This window comes from Dama dama, chromosome 4 (assembly GCF_033118175.1).
Source record: "Dama dama isolate Ldn47 chromosome 4, ASM3311817v1, whole genome shotgun sequence".
NCBI lineage: Eukaryota > Metazoa > Chordata > Mammalia > Artiodactyla > Cervidae > Dama > Dama dama.
In genome coordinates, this window is record NC_083684.1 from 27,952,103 (window position 1) to 27,967,375 (window position 15,273).

At 38.7% G+C, this 15,273-nt stretch overlaps 1 protein-coding gene across 6 annotated transcripts in view; it reads left to right on the forward strand.

The window, feature by feature from the left end:
• Positions 1-15,273, forward strand: part of FTO (FTO alpha-ketoglutarate dependent dioxygenase) — a 414,507-nt gene that overhangs the window by 152,293 nt on the left and 246,941 nt on the right. For all 6 annotated transcript variants that reach the window (XR_009692357.1, XR_009692356.1, XM_061138527.1 and 3 more), the window contains exon 5: positions 8,801-8,880. Coding sequence is in view for 4 of the 6 variants with exons in the window: in XM_061138527.1 (XP_060994510.1) it covers positions 8,801-8,880 (80 nt within the window). In the remaining 2 variants the exon portion in view is untranslated. The remainder of the gene's footprint in view (positions 1-8,800; positions 8,881-15,273) is intronic.

Sequence of the window (15,273 nt, forward strand, 5' to 3'; positions counted from 1 at the left end):
GTTTTCTGTTAACCTAACCTCACCTCTCCATTTCCATGATCCCCCTCTGCCCTTCTGTCTCATGGGAAGAGTTGCTACGAGGATGAGAGAAGGTAGCCCTTCCTAAAGTGGGATTAAAGTTCCTTTTGCTGATTTAGAAATCAAGAATGAATGATTAACCTCAAGAAAGTATTCTCTTCTCAACCCAACAATAAACTAAGCATTCCATAAAAGTTAATCTCAGAAAACAAAGAGGGAGAAAGGTGTGTACCCTGAGGTCCTCTTCACCTCTGTACTTGTTTCTGTGAAAGAGTTTTCAGTCCCCTGGAAAATTATACTGCAAAAGATGTATAAAACGAACCAAAGCTGTTATTGCCTTTACTGATTGCGGTGTTCTTTCATTTCTATTTGGGGAACGAATATCTCCTTTCTGAGGACCTTTTCATTGAGCATTCCCTTCTGCATTTAAAAAAATCATACTTATTGTTTTATTTTTTATTGTTAAGTACAAAAGTAATAATGTATGCTATTCAGTCAAAGATGCTGTGAAGGACTTCTCTGGTGGTCCCGTGGTTAAGAATTCACCTGCCAATGCAGGGGACATGGGTTCCATCCCTGGTCTGGGAAGATCCCACATTTTGCAGGGCACCTAAACCCCTGTGCCACAACTAGTAAGCCTGCGCTCTAGAGCCCGTGAGCCACAACTACTAAATCCACGAGCTGACGCTACTTAAGTCTACACCCTAGAACCCCTGCTCTGCAAGAAAGAAGCCACCACAATGAGTAGCCTGTGTGCAGTGATGAAGACCCACTCAGCCAAATTTAAAAATATAAATAAAATAAAGAACCAACCCCCAAAAAACAAACTGTCAATTTTAAGATGTGCTCTAAATTCAGACATGCTAAAAATGAAATATTAGAATTATGCTCACCGTAAAGAATTTGTAAACTGTAAGAAACTGTAAATTGGATAGCAAAAGTACATCATATAATATGACCATACAGAGATAGCCACATTCATAACTATTTGGTGTGATTCCTTCTAGCATTTTTTTCCTATACCTGGGAAAATATGTTCCTATACCTGGGAAAATTAATATCAGATTATATAGTATTAGATATAATTTTAATATGATATTAATATCATATTATATATAATGTTTTGGAGAAGGATATGGCAACCCACTCCAGTGTTCTTGCCTGGAGAATCCCAGGGACGGGGGAGCCTGGTGGGCTGCCATCTATGGGGTCGCACAGAGTCGGACACGACTGAAGTGACTTAGCAGCAGCAGCAGCAGATATAATGTTTGAAAATTAATATATTAGATATGTTTATGAATACCAGACCACCTTACCTGTCTTCTGAGAAGCCTGTATGCAAGTCAAGAAGCAACAGTTAGAACCAGACATGGAACAATGGAGTGGTTCAAAATTGGGAAAGAAGTGCATCCAGGGTGTATAGTGTCACCTTCCTTATTTAACTTATAAGCAGAGTACATCATGTGAAATGCCAGGCTGAATGAAGCACAAGATGGAATCAAGACTGCTGAGAGAAATATCAACAACCTCAGCTATGCAGATGATACCACTCTAATGGCAGAAAGCGAAGTGGAATTAAAGAGCTTCTTGATGAAGGTGAAAGAGGAGAGTGAAAAAGCTGGCTTAAAACTCAGAATTCAAAAAGCTGAGATCATGGCATCCAGTCCCATCACTTCATGGCAAATAGATGGGAAACAATGGAAACAGCAATACTCATTATTTTTGGGGGCTCCAAAATCACTACAGATGGTGACTGCAGCCATGAAATTAAAAGACGCTTGCTCCTTGAAAGGAAAGCTATGACAAACCTAGGCAGCGTATTAAAAAGCAGAAACATCACTTTGCCAGCAAAGGTGAACATTGTCAAAGCTAAAGTTTTTCCAGTAATCATGTATGGATGTGAGAGTTGGACCATAAAGAAGGCTGAGCATTGAAGAATCGATGCCTTCGATTTGTGATGCTAGAGAAGACACTTGAGAGTCCTTTGGACAGCATGGAGATCAAACTAGTCAATCCTAAAGGAAATCAAGCTTGAATATTCATTGGAAGGACTGATGCTGAAGCTGAAACTCTAATACTTTGGCCACCTGATGCAGAAGGGCCTACTCATTGGAAAAGATCCTGATGCTGGGCAAGATTGAAGGCAAGAGGAGAAGGGAACAACAGAGGATGAGGTGGTTGGATGGTATCACCAACTCAATGGGCATGGGTCTGAGCATACTCCGGGAGATAGTGAAGGACAGGGAAGCCTGGTGTGCTGCAGTCCACGGGGTCACAGAGTCGGACACGACTGAGCGACCGAACAACGGCAGCAACAACAGTGTTTTATATCTTGTTTTTTTCCCCAATAGTTTTATGTCTTTTTTCTCCAATACTTGTATATCTTGAATATTTTTCCTTATTAAATATTCCTCAAAAATGTGAGTTTTAAAAAATGGCTTAAGTAGGAGTCCTCTACTTTTGTCATGCTGTTTATTACCAGTGTGTTGGTATCAAATATATCTCTCTGGTGAGCATCTTTGTACCTAATCTTTGTCTGCATCTATAGTTGTTTCTCTCGGAAGAGTTACTAGAAGTGAGGTACCTGAGTAAGGATGAGAATGCTGATGCGTAAGACTGTACATATTGTATGGTTAGACTGTTTATCAGAATGCTCTCCGTTTACCTTCCTACCTACAGTGTATGAAATGTGTTTTACCAGTTCCTTCTACCAACCTACCTTATTGCACCCTGGGCACCACCAGGCATTACAATTTAAAAATGTTTTTCCCAATTTAATGAGTGAAAATAACATGCAGTGTTGTTTTAAAGTACACTTACTTGTTGGTAATGTTGAACACTTTCCATGTTTCATGGCCATCTGTATTCTTCTTTCTATTACTATTTATTGGCTGATCATCTTTTGCCCATTTTTCTGTTGACATGTTAGTGACATGCATCTTGATGCTTACTTTATTCAGCTCTTCTGTTCTTTTACTGGACATTTAAAAAATATATACTCTTAAATTTTTGACTCAGATTTTTCTAAACAATTCTTTAAAAAAATGTTTTTTAAAAAAATTTTTGACCCTGCTGCCCAGCATGTGGGATCTTAGTTCCTGAACCAGGGATCAAACCCATGCCCCTTGCACTGGAAGCCCATGGTCTTAACCACCGGCCCACCAGGGAAGTCCCTAAAATAAATTTTCATACAGAAAATTTTTTAGATGAAGTGTACTTACTTTCATTTATTATTAATTATGTTGTTATTTAGTCGCTAAGTCATGTCCAACTCTTTGTGGCCCCATGAACTGTAGTCCACCAGACTCCTCTGTCCGTGGGGTTTTCCAGGCAGGAACGCCTGAGTGGTTGCCATTCCCTTCTCCAGGCAGTCTTCCTGACCCAGGGATTGAAGCTGGCTCTCCTACACTGGCAGGCAGATTATTTACCATTGAGCCACCATGGAAGCTCGTTAATTTTACTAGCGCTGAATTAAGTAGCCATATTAGAATTATTTAACAACTTTTATGTTCACTGCTAGTCTTTTTATACTGTGGTTTTAATTATTTTGATTGCCATCTTGTCAGCTAAAGTATGGGTTGTAACAGTGTTTAGTGAAGTCTAATGATAGGGAAATGGTGGTGGCGTGTTTTCTGAGTCTTTGCATTATTTGAGTGTGACTTACTATACCTACATGTATTCATATCTCCTTTAATGGCTATAGGAATCTTGAGTAAGGAGGTTTCCACCTTAAAGCTCTATAGATTTTGTTCCCTTGACCTCTAATATTTGATGTTAAGGAGATACCTGAAATCATCTTCATTTTGATCCTATTATAGCAAGTTGTGCCTTTTCTTTGGACATTTTTTATATTTTATATTTAATTTTTGAACGGAAAATGTTTATGCGCTTGATTAGCCATTTTGTAGTACAGACTCAGGCCTTTTTACAACTTTGGGAAATATTCTTCTGTTATTTCTTTGATTATTATTTCCTTGCTCTGTTTTCTGCCTTCTAAGATTCCTGTTCTATCTCTTTTGGCTTCCAGAATCTGCCCCTCATGTCTTATCTCTTGCTGTCACTAATTTTTGTTTTCCCTCTGAGTTCTGGGAGAATTTCTTGAGTTCCCATTCACTTGGGTAATTTGGTCTTTCTGCAGCATGCATTCTGTTGTGTAGTCAAGCTTTGTTTTAAATGAAGCCATACTTACTAAAAAAACAAATCAACTCCAAGCAGCCTTTCCTGATCTCATGCTGTTCCATCCTCATGATTACTTTGCCCCATTTTTACAGATGCAGTGCTTTCTTGAATCAAGCGGCTTCTTGAAAAATTGAGACTTTTATGAAACTTTTTTTTCTGACCATTTGAGTAAAACTTTTTCAGAAGAGGCAGTTTCTGTCAAACTGGTTCCTTTCCTTAGAACTATAGGAATTTTGTTCCAGTCTAGTAATTTTTTTCCTTGTCTGTTTTTCCTTATAGAAAGAATACTAGCACCAGCTAACAGGCAGCTTGGTGTTAAGATTGGTTCTGTGAAAACAGTATAGGTTCCTGGCCAAATACTTCACTTGAAGGAAGAAGAAAGAAAATGTATCTTTGCAGGGTCAGATGAGAGACTTGATAAACTGGAGTGCACTGAATAACTTGTTTTTGTCTTTGAGTGGTATGGATGCTCACAGTATGAGCAAACACTGGCAGCTTTTGGACTGGAGATCGAACCCTTACCCCCTGCCTTGGAAGGGGAGGTCTTAACCACTGGACTGCCGGGGAAGTCCTGGTATTTTTTTTTCTAGTTGAAGTATAATTAATTTATAGTACAATGTTACCTTTCTTTAATCTCTTTCCACTTATACTGTATCCAGCAGAGTCCCTTGTAATTTCTGGCATATTGAGCACCTTTCCCTGATATTGAGCACTGAAAGGAGTCTTCATTCTTTTGGTATTTCTTTGATCATCTCATTGAGAATCTAGGAAAGGGGTAGGTAGAGGTCTGGGTCTCTACTGTCGTCGCATCAGGAATACTCCCCTCCCCCCTTTCATTGGCTATTAAATTCTGAAAATGTTCTCAGTCATGGATGTCCCCACATCTAGGAAAAATAAGGTCATAAATATTAAGATTGAGGGATGAGAATGGGCAGGTGAGTAAGAATGAAAAGCTTCAGTGACTGTGTGAAACTGGGAAGATTGGATTTCAGTATTGGGCTTATTTAGCTCTGGAGTGCCTTTAGCAAAGCTCCTGATTGTTACTTTAAGAAATTTGGGGACGCAATAGCCCCTGGTGACGCATTGGACAACAAAACCAAGGAAATAAGGGCTGGGTTAAATTTGGGGTGACCAGCTGTCCCAGTTTGTCTGGGTGGGGGTGAGGATCTCAGGATTCGGGACTTCTGTATTAAAGCCAGAAAGGTACTGGGCATGAATTGATCACCCTAGCGTAAATTATGCCTTTGCATCTGTGGTCTCTTATATATGAGATGAGATTTCATGCTACAGTGAATGTCCAGAGTTCTCTCCTTCCACTGATAGAGCACGCAGCATTTAGCCTGCAAAGAGGGAGAGCTCTTTTTCTATTTGTTTTGTTGAATAAATTCTACAAACTCTGATTGCTCCTGAGTATAGTCAGTTTTTTAGCTGTTTTCTGAGATAACTCTGGCAAATAGGCATTCTTTAATATTTTCTTTCTAAAAATTATTAGGATTAGTCTTTAAAGCTAGGGACATCTTTAGTATATCCTTTGAGATGTACAATCCATGAGGTTTGAGCCACGTTCATAGAATTAGAGTTTTAGACAAATTTGAAGTCCTACAGTGAAAATACAGGGTTCTTTCTAAAAGTCATAAAGGATTAGAGACATTTGGGAGCAGTTTCAAAAGAGTTGTTTGATTAGAGAGTTGCCAAGGATTTAAATAAAGGTACACACCTCGGACTATTACTTCTAATGTTGTGTTTGCCACTTGGCCTGCCTTTTTAAGTGCCTTTGAGTTGCCCCTCAGTGGAACAAAAGCTCTTAAGAAATCTGCCCGTTAAGATGATTTTTTCCCTCCTTGTGATGTCTTTAGAGCCCAGTGTTAACAGCCAGGGAGCAATGAAGCTTTTATTTGGATAGGTGAGAATGGCATCTATATATTTCTTGGAAATTGTTTCAATCCTTTATGGGCATCTGGCCTGGGGAAACTCCTCCAACCCCTGCTTTTTGTTTTTGTTTGGCTTCAGATAAAATAGTTCGGATCAACTAGAAATTCTCAGGTGTGTCCTTAACTGAAATCCTCAGAGGGCAAATTGAAAAGAGAAGGGTCATCCAGTCTTCTTCAGGCCTTAAGCCACAGTTGAAAAAAAAAACAACTAATTTTAATTTTTTAAATTGGAAGGTAAATTGCTTTACAATATGTTAGTTTCTGCTGTATAGCAAAGTGAATCAGTTTTATATATATATATATATATATATATATGTATGTATGTATATATATATCAGTTATATGTATTCCTTTCCTAGTTAAGTCACCACAAAGCATTGAGTAGAATTCCTTATGCTGTGTGGTAGGTTCTCTTTAGTTATCTATTGTATCATATATCTTTTATTTCTCTCTGTTAACTTTTGGGTGAATACTGGTTATGGCCAATTTTATTTATTGGTGTCTGATTTTGTTATACTCTTTTAAGTAGTGTTGGACTTTGCTCTAGTGAGTGAGTAAATTATTTGGAATAAGTTGGATTCTTTTGGGGCTTGCTTTTAAGCTTTTAGGTGGATCTTGGGCCATCTTTAAAATAGGACTTGTTTAACCTTACTTCTTAGATTATGCTTTTGTAAAGACTCTTATCTGGGTCTTGCCAGGCAGCGCAGTGGTGAAGAATCTGCCTGCAAATACAGGAGATGCAAGAGACACCAGTTAGTTCCCTGGGTTGGGAAGATCCCTTGGAGTAGGAAATGGCAACCTGCTCTACTATTCTTGCCTGGAGAATCCCATGGACTGAGGAGCCTGGTGGGCTACAGTCCGAGGGGTCCTGAAGGGTTCGGCATGACTGAGCAAGTGAAGACACAAGCACAAAGACTATTATTGTCTGAGGTGGTAGGAGCCGTTCTGGCCGCTGAGAACTCAGTCCTGGCCTAATGTGAGTCTGAGGTTTCTGGAGCTTCTTTTCCTGCCTGGGGCAAGTTTTCATTCACATATGCACAGGAGCATGGAGTCAAAGGCTGGAAGGAACCCTTCTGTAGATGTCTCCTTTATCTCTCCCTGCACAAAATCTTCTATTGCAGTATTCTGTCTTAGAAATCCCTGCTCCCTGGTCTTCCTACTCTTTGTCTTCACAACTCAGCAAGAGGGAAAGCTGAACACTCAGAATTCTGACCTCCCTCCCTACTCTGTGGCTGTGAACCTGTTTCCAGCTAGAAAGCCAGGGCAGTTGTAGGACTCACCTATTTAATTTCTCTTGTATTTGGGGTTATGTCGTGCTCTGTCTTCCTGTGTTTTATAGTTGTATGAGGCAAGAAGGTCAACCTTGTCATCGTCCTCAGCACTCAGTCTGTTAGTCGTATCTGACTCTTTGCAACCGTGTGGACTGTAGTCCGCCAGGCTCCTCTGTCCATGGGATTTTCCAGGCAGGAATACTGGAGTGGGTTGCCATTTCCTCCTGCAGAGGATCTTCCCCATCCAGGGATTGAACCTGTGTTGTCTGTGTCTCCTGCATTGGTTGATGGATTCTTTGCCACCTGGGAAGCCCATCCTTGTCTCGGTTACTCCCTAACGTCCATAAACAAATGTCCTGCAATTGGCATTTTTCGTTTCCTCTCTTATGTTTAGAGGTAATTTTATAGGTTGTTTTTGCTGACATGTAGTTGGTCTTTGCCTCCTAATTTAAATCGTTGTCTTTCTTGGTGTCTTCCTAAGAAGTCTTTGTCGCTTAGGTAGGAAGTCATGTGTTGCCATGGACAGTCTGGTGCTCTTCTTACTAACAGAGAAATAGAAGCTATGCTCTAAGCAGAGGTGATACAGATTTTTGCCTCTCATGTGGCATCATTTCATAGAATACACAAGAACTTGGCCATTGGTTTTTCTCCCACTGCGTGTGGTTTCAGGCATATTCTTTAGCTGATGAATTCACCACCTACTCCATTTTTGGGTCATGAATCTGTAGGCTTGAATTCTGTTCTGAGAGCCAAAGCGTTGCAACGTGCTGAGTTGGTTGGTTTGCTGCCTGGAAAATTGTTAGGGCAAAATTGATACTTTGATTGGGGAGGGAAAGAGGCAGATTTTCAGATGAAAGATGTTCAATTCCAAATAATACGAAAGAATTTTGGCTTATTCATAAAGCATGAGTAGAATTAGATATATCATGAAAAAGAGAAAGAAGTTCAGCCCATAAATAGTGGTGAGTGGGTATCGTAAGACTTCAGATAAGTAGGGTAACCATATAGCCTGTTGGCTAAGTATAGTCCTGGTTTACGCCTGTTGTCCTAAAGTAATTATTAATCACATCACCTTTCTCTATTGAAAGTGTCATGGTTTTTGATGGCTTTACGCCACAATGGTTTTGTACTATATGACTATATACACACACACACACACACACACACACACATATATGTATATGTATATCTATCTATATCTATCTACTTATCTCTATAAAGTCATCCTACTTGCAAAGAATAGTTTAGATTATACAAAATAATTGTTATATTTTTGGTTCTTGTCATTCCTCTTGAATGATGGATTTACTGTTTACTTTGTAATTTAAATACTATTTAGTGACTGATAAGTGCGTGTTGGATGCTTTTTTTTCTTTTTAATTTTTGCTATTTTTCCTGCAGATGATCTCAATGCCACCCACCAACACTGTGTTTTGGCTGGTTTACCACCTCGGTTTAGTTCCACCCACCGAGTGGCAGAGGTAAGTGTGAATAAAAATGTGACTCAAACTTAATTGGATGTGACAGAAGTGGTTGCATGAGCGATTTATCATAGAACTTGGGAAGAATATTTGATAGGAAAATTGCTTCCATCTAACTAGACTTTAGCCTCTGTTTACTTGCTTTTTGAGTTTTGACTTGTGTTGGATCCAGTTGTAAAAAGTGTCTTCACAGCCTGGGCTAAGTCTGTTTTGCTTCTTCCAAATTGTGTTTCTTGGAAAAGGTACCTGCAAGAGGGGACCTTGACAGGTGTTCTGGTTGCAGATTTTCTAAAGTGTTGGTACCTGTCAAGGTCAAGGTCAAGGTGGGTAGATCTGTGTGCTTGTGCATGTGTTAGTTGTAACTGGGCTCAGAGGGTTGAGAATTTACATTCCCATTAACTTTTGGGTCAGGCTTCTGGGCATGTGAATGTAAATTAAGGAGACAGTTACAGTGGTGCCAGGGAATTTCTGAACTCCCTGGTCGGGTTCCTAACCCAGGCTTGATTGCTAAATTCTGCCACCACTTGCAGTGGCTGATAGCTGATTAGACTAGTTCAGAATAGAAAGTTAAGAGATGAGGGAAGCCCTTAGTAGTCACCCTGGGATGTTGTGTGTGCTTAGGTAGGGAGGGTTGTAGAGAGCAGGGGGAATGATCATGAAAAGGATTACAAGTTGACCTCGTATCCAAACTTGTTATCTGTGCTTTGCTTTTATAGCTTGACTTTTCACTATACTGCAGGGGACCAGTGTGAGCAAGTTGGGCAGAAGGGATAAAATAAAGTGTTAGGGAAACACAAACGTGCAACCTTTCTAGTCCTGATACTGTTGAGTCTATGAGGCAATGTCACGTGTGCTGGTAATTAAGTAGCTTTCCTGGTAGACTGGTCATGCTGCTAGGTGGCTGAGATGGCGTGTGCCTGTTTAAATCAAGATGCCAGCAAGTCCATCAAGCATTCCACCGCCCGCCCCACTTTCTCTTTATCTCCCTTTCCTGTTTCTTCCATTCAATCATTCATCTAAATATTCGAGGGCCTGTTCTGTGTCCAGCAGCACTAAAGCCTTGAGAGACAGAGAGAGAGCCATCAGCTTGATGGGTATGCCCACTAGTTTTGCTGAACTAGCTTTTCAGTTTGAGAGGCAAATATTAAATAGATAAAAGCACAAATAATTTATCTTAGAGACCTAAAAGTAGGTTCTGTTAGAAAGGAAGAAAGGAAGGAAGTGAGGGAGGGGGCAGGGGACAAAGGGAAGGAGGGAAGAGGAAGGAAGGTGAAAGGGAGGAGTGAAGGAAGGCAAAAGGAAGTGAGCAAGCAGTTATAGAGCATCTTACATGTGCTTTGTGTTAGGCAAAAAAAAGATTTCATTTTTGTATAATACAAGGTGGTATAGACATCTGTCTTTCTATTCAGAACTTTCCCACACACTTTGAGTGTGTGGCTACTTGCACATATCTTTGCATCTTTCCTAATTCAGTCTGGAAGAGTGGACAGGGTGATTAGTGCTGTGCTGCGAGGACTAGTGTAAAATGATGAATAAGAAGTTTGGGAAAATGTATTTGATAAGGATAGCAATCATATCTAATTCAGAGTGTTCTTATGAGGATTAAATGAGCTAATACGTGTAAGTGTTTTGGAACAATGGCTGATATAGAATATGCCTTCAAAGAAGGTTAGCTGCTATACATGTATATTAAATTGCTACTACCTCAACTACAACTGTTGCTACTGCTATTTCTCCTACTATTACTATCACTGTCTTTTTCAATTATCCTGATGAAAAGCTAGTAGGAGACAGGAACAGCCAAAATTCTGTGTGGAAGGTGATACTCTCTGTTGATACACTGGAATGAACACAGTAAAGAGAATTTATGTCATCAACAAATCTTAATTGGAAGAGTTGCTATTGACTAAAAGCTACTACTCAGAAGAAGGGAAGTGATTTTAGTTCTATCATCCGTTCTGCAAACTTCTGTGTAACTTTCCAGTGTTCAAGGTATTCTTTTAGACACTTGTGAACAGCAGTAGTTGACATGTGTGGGATCTTTAAGATGCTTCCCATCTAAGAGGAGGTAGAGTACAGAATAGAGAGTAGCAAAACAGCATAAGACTTCATGAGTGACCTGACAGGTAGACATGTAGGACTTGAATGTGTAGGGATTAGGGAATTTTAGGACAGTTGAGGTCAGCTCGTGGGATGAGGACTCAGGTGGAAATATTGTGATTGGTTTGGGATGGGGCTACAAGGGGAATATTGAATGGCTCAACTTTGACTGAGTCCAAGGATGCTAGAAAAGGAGAGTTAGCAGATAAAGGCTGATCCCTAAATAGGACCAGATTGTGAAAGATCTTGGATATTAGGTGTGTTTAAACTTAAATTAGGGGATTTCCTGGTGGCTCAGACAGTAGTGAATCTGCCTGCAATGCAGGAGACCCAGGTTCAATTCCTGGGTCAGGAAGATCCCCTGGAACAAGGGATGGCAACCCACTCCAGTATTCTTGCCTCGAGAATTCTATGGACAGAGGAGCCTGGCAGGCCACAGTCCATGGGATCACAAAGAGTTGGACTTGACTGAGCGACTAACACTTTCACTTTCACAAACTTAAATTGGTTGGTGAACTGAAAGTCACTCAGTCATGTCCGACTGTGGAGACCTCATGGACTGTAGCCCGCCAGGCTTCTCTGTCCATGGGATTTTCCAGGCAAGAATACTAGAGTGGGTTGCCATTTCCTACTCCAAAATTGGTTGGTATATGAGGATTATTGATGATTTATTTATTGCAGTATTGACATATTGGAGATATCTTTAGGAAGATGAAAATGATAAGGACATCAATTAAACCTATTAGTCTGAACTAAAATAGTGGCAACAGGAGAAAAGAAGAAATTCCCTTGACTAATGTAGGAAATGTAGTGACAGACTTGGCAACTGAATGCAGTGGAGGAGGGAATATAAGAGTGAATGAGTGGGTGAATGAATGAATGGATGAACAAGTGAATGAATGAACACACTAACCAATTATCTCTTTACTGGATGCTTGTCATGTGACAGGCTCTTGGGTGACTCTGAGGTTGCAAGTCTGGATGATTTGGAAATGACGTTACTATAAGCAGGTAGTTCTAAGACACTAGGGAAAGAATATAGTTCACTTTTAAACAGTCTGAGTTAGAGCTGCCAAGTGGAGAGGTCCAGCAGACAAATGGAAATTTGGGATTAAAATTTGTAAGAGATCAGAGCATATTTCCTTCTCCACCTCCTACAATAAGGAGCCCTTCATAACTGTGTTTTAAAGGACACCTCTGGTCTCACTTCCTTTTTTCCTAGATGACCAACTTTACTAAAGTGGCAGTGCTTTAAAAATGTCCTGAGGTTTAGCTTTCTGTTTAGTTATAGCTATATTTGTGTCTTCTAGTTTTTAGGGAAAGTTTTGAGCATTAATTTATTTATTAAAAAAAAAAAAAGAAATGGATATGTACAGTGATGCTCTTAGGAGAAAAATATAATCCCAAACCTGTACCTTTTATCTCTACTTTAGTTGAAGCTTATGTTATTTTACTGGTTAGATACATGTAATGTGAATGATGTGACTATCCTGGTTTCTATATGATCATGGTCAGTACCCTCTATGATTTGTGGGCCAGCCAGCTGTTTTTGTAAATAAAGTTTTATTGAAACACAGCCAGGCTTATGTATTGTTTATGGCTGCTTTGAAGCTACAATGACAGAGCTGAGTAGTTGAACACAGACCTTATGACCTGCAAGCCTAAAATATCTACTATCTGGCCTTTTAAAAGAAAAAGTTTCTCATTCTGTTTTACATGATCCTGTATATACAGGCTTCAAAAAGTACCTTAAAGTTAAATGTAATTAAAAAAAAAAATCATCATTTTAAGTTTAACTTTTTACTTCTACCAAAAATCAAAAATGATAATATTCAGTGCTGGTGAAGTTACAGTAAAACTGTACATTCATGCACTTCTGGTAGTTTTTCTAATAAGCATACTTTTTGGAAAGCTATATTGGGATATGTCCAAAGCACCATGAATATTTTAATGGTATGGTAAAGATATTGAATAATATCTTTGATCTCAAACCTAGGAAAAAATTCAAAAGAAGTATATATATAAAAAAACTATTCACCTGGCATGATTAGTAGTAGTGAAAAGTTGAATAGAACCTTAACACCTTCATATTATGTGACTCACTAATTAAATTGTTAATTTTGGCTCATTGAGCAGCATTGCAAATGGTAGTTTGGAATACTTATGTACAACAGTGAAAAACAGCATATACATTGATATGTGTATATTGATTATAGCTATGTGTGGATGAAGAATCACACTCAATTAAAATAGGGTAAGGTGGCAGTTTTATATTATTTAAAACTTTTAATTTCATCTTAACTGTTTTTCAATAACAGAAGAGGGAAAAGATTTTTTTTCCCCACCACTATAGTTAACATTACTGTTTCCTTCAATATATATAGAAAAAAGTCCATGCAACTTTATAGCTTCGCTTGTTCTACAACTGTCCTTTCCCTCATGCAGTATTAAATTTGACCTTTTTTCTGTGCCAAACAAAATAATTTGCTATTTTCTGCCTATTCACAATATGTAGGAAGCAGATTGTTTTAAGGAAATGCTGTTCTGAAATTCATTTTAGTTACTCAGAAGAAATCTATTCAGTTTTTGGTTGCAAAAATGTGATTAGGTTATGTCTGATGACTCAATCTTTATTTGATTTTAGGTTATTTTTTTCTGGTTGTGATAGAATGTTCTTGGGATTCAACACAGAATATCTGTTTTTTTTTTCTAAATTTAAATTTTTATGTATAATTATATTTTGAATAGGTACTCAAATGGTTCAAAACTCAAAAAATATCTAAGCGTGTACAGTTGATATGTGTCTCTCCTCAACCCAACCAGCTCCTCTTCCCCAGAGGCAACTGCTATTATCAGATATTTTTTTATCCTTTCAGTGATATTTAATAAATATATAAGCAAACACATATGTATTTAATGATAATTTTAAAAATTTCTTACATAGCTAGTAGCCTGCACACTATTCTGCATTTTTTGTTTTGCTTTATTTTAGTTAACCTTGATGAATAATTACTTATCAGTATGCAATTCTTAGGAGAAGGCAATGGCACCCCACTCCAGCACTCTTGCCTGGAAAATCCCATGGACAGAGGAGGCTGGTAGGCTGCAGTCCATGGGGTCACTAAGAGTCGGACAGGACTGAGCGACTTCACTTTCACTTTTCACTCTCATGCATTGGAGAAGGAAATGGCAACCCACTCCAGTGTTCTTGCCTGGAGAATCCCAGGGATGGAGGAGCCTGGTGGGCTGCCGTCTCTGGGGTCGCACAGAGTCGGACACAACTGAAGCGACTTAGCAGCAGCAGCAGCGGCAGCATGTGATTCTTAGAGTAGGAAATTTTTTTAAAAGATATGATACCAAAAGCATAAGCTATCAAAGAAAAAATAGATGATTTGGACTTTACCAAAGTTCAAATTGTGATATTTTAAAGGTTACCATCAAAAAGTAAAAAACACAACCCACAGAACGGGAGAAAGTATTTGTGAATATATTATAAATATATATATATCATATATCTCACAAGGTGCCCATTTTCAGAATGTGTGAAGAACTCTTACAAGTCAGTGATTGAAAAGATAAATAATCCAACCTTTTTTAAAATTAAAACAATTTTAAAATTAATTTATTTTAATTGGAAGATAATTGCTTTACAATTATCCTTTACAATTATGCTTTACAATTAAACCACCACACTTGTGGTGGTTTTAGCCATACTTTGACATGAATCCAACCTTTTAAAAAGGTAAAGGATCTGAATAGACATGTCTCCAAAGGAGATATACAAATGGCCCATAAACACATGAGAAGATAGCTATAATCAGAATCACATTAACAAGTGTTCTGAGGACATGCAGAAATTGAAGCCTTCATACATTGCTGGAGGGAATGTGAAATAGTGCAGCCATTTTGGAAAACAGTCTGGCACTTCTTCAGAAGGTTAATATAGAATTACCATATTGCCCAGAAATTCCATGCCTAGGTGTATACCTAAGAGAAATGAAAACTTGTAACTGAATGTTCATAGTAGCTTAATTCATAATAGCCAAAGAGTGGAAACAGCCCAAAGTTTCATCCTCTGATGAATGGATAAACAGAAGGTGTCATATCCCTATGGCTGAATGATTTGATAATGCTATTTGACAATAAACAGGAATGGGATACCGACACAGTTCAACATGGGAGAACCTTGAAAATAAGACTGAGTGAAAGAAGCCAGTCACAAAGGACCACAGATTGTATGATTTCTTTTATATGAAATATACAGAGTAGTCAAATCTATAGACCCAGAAAGTA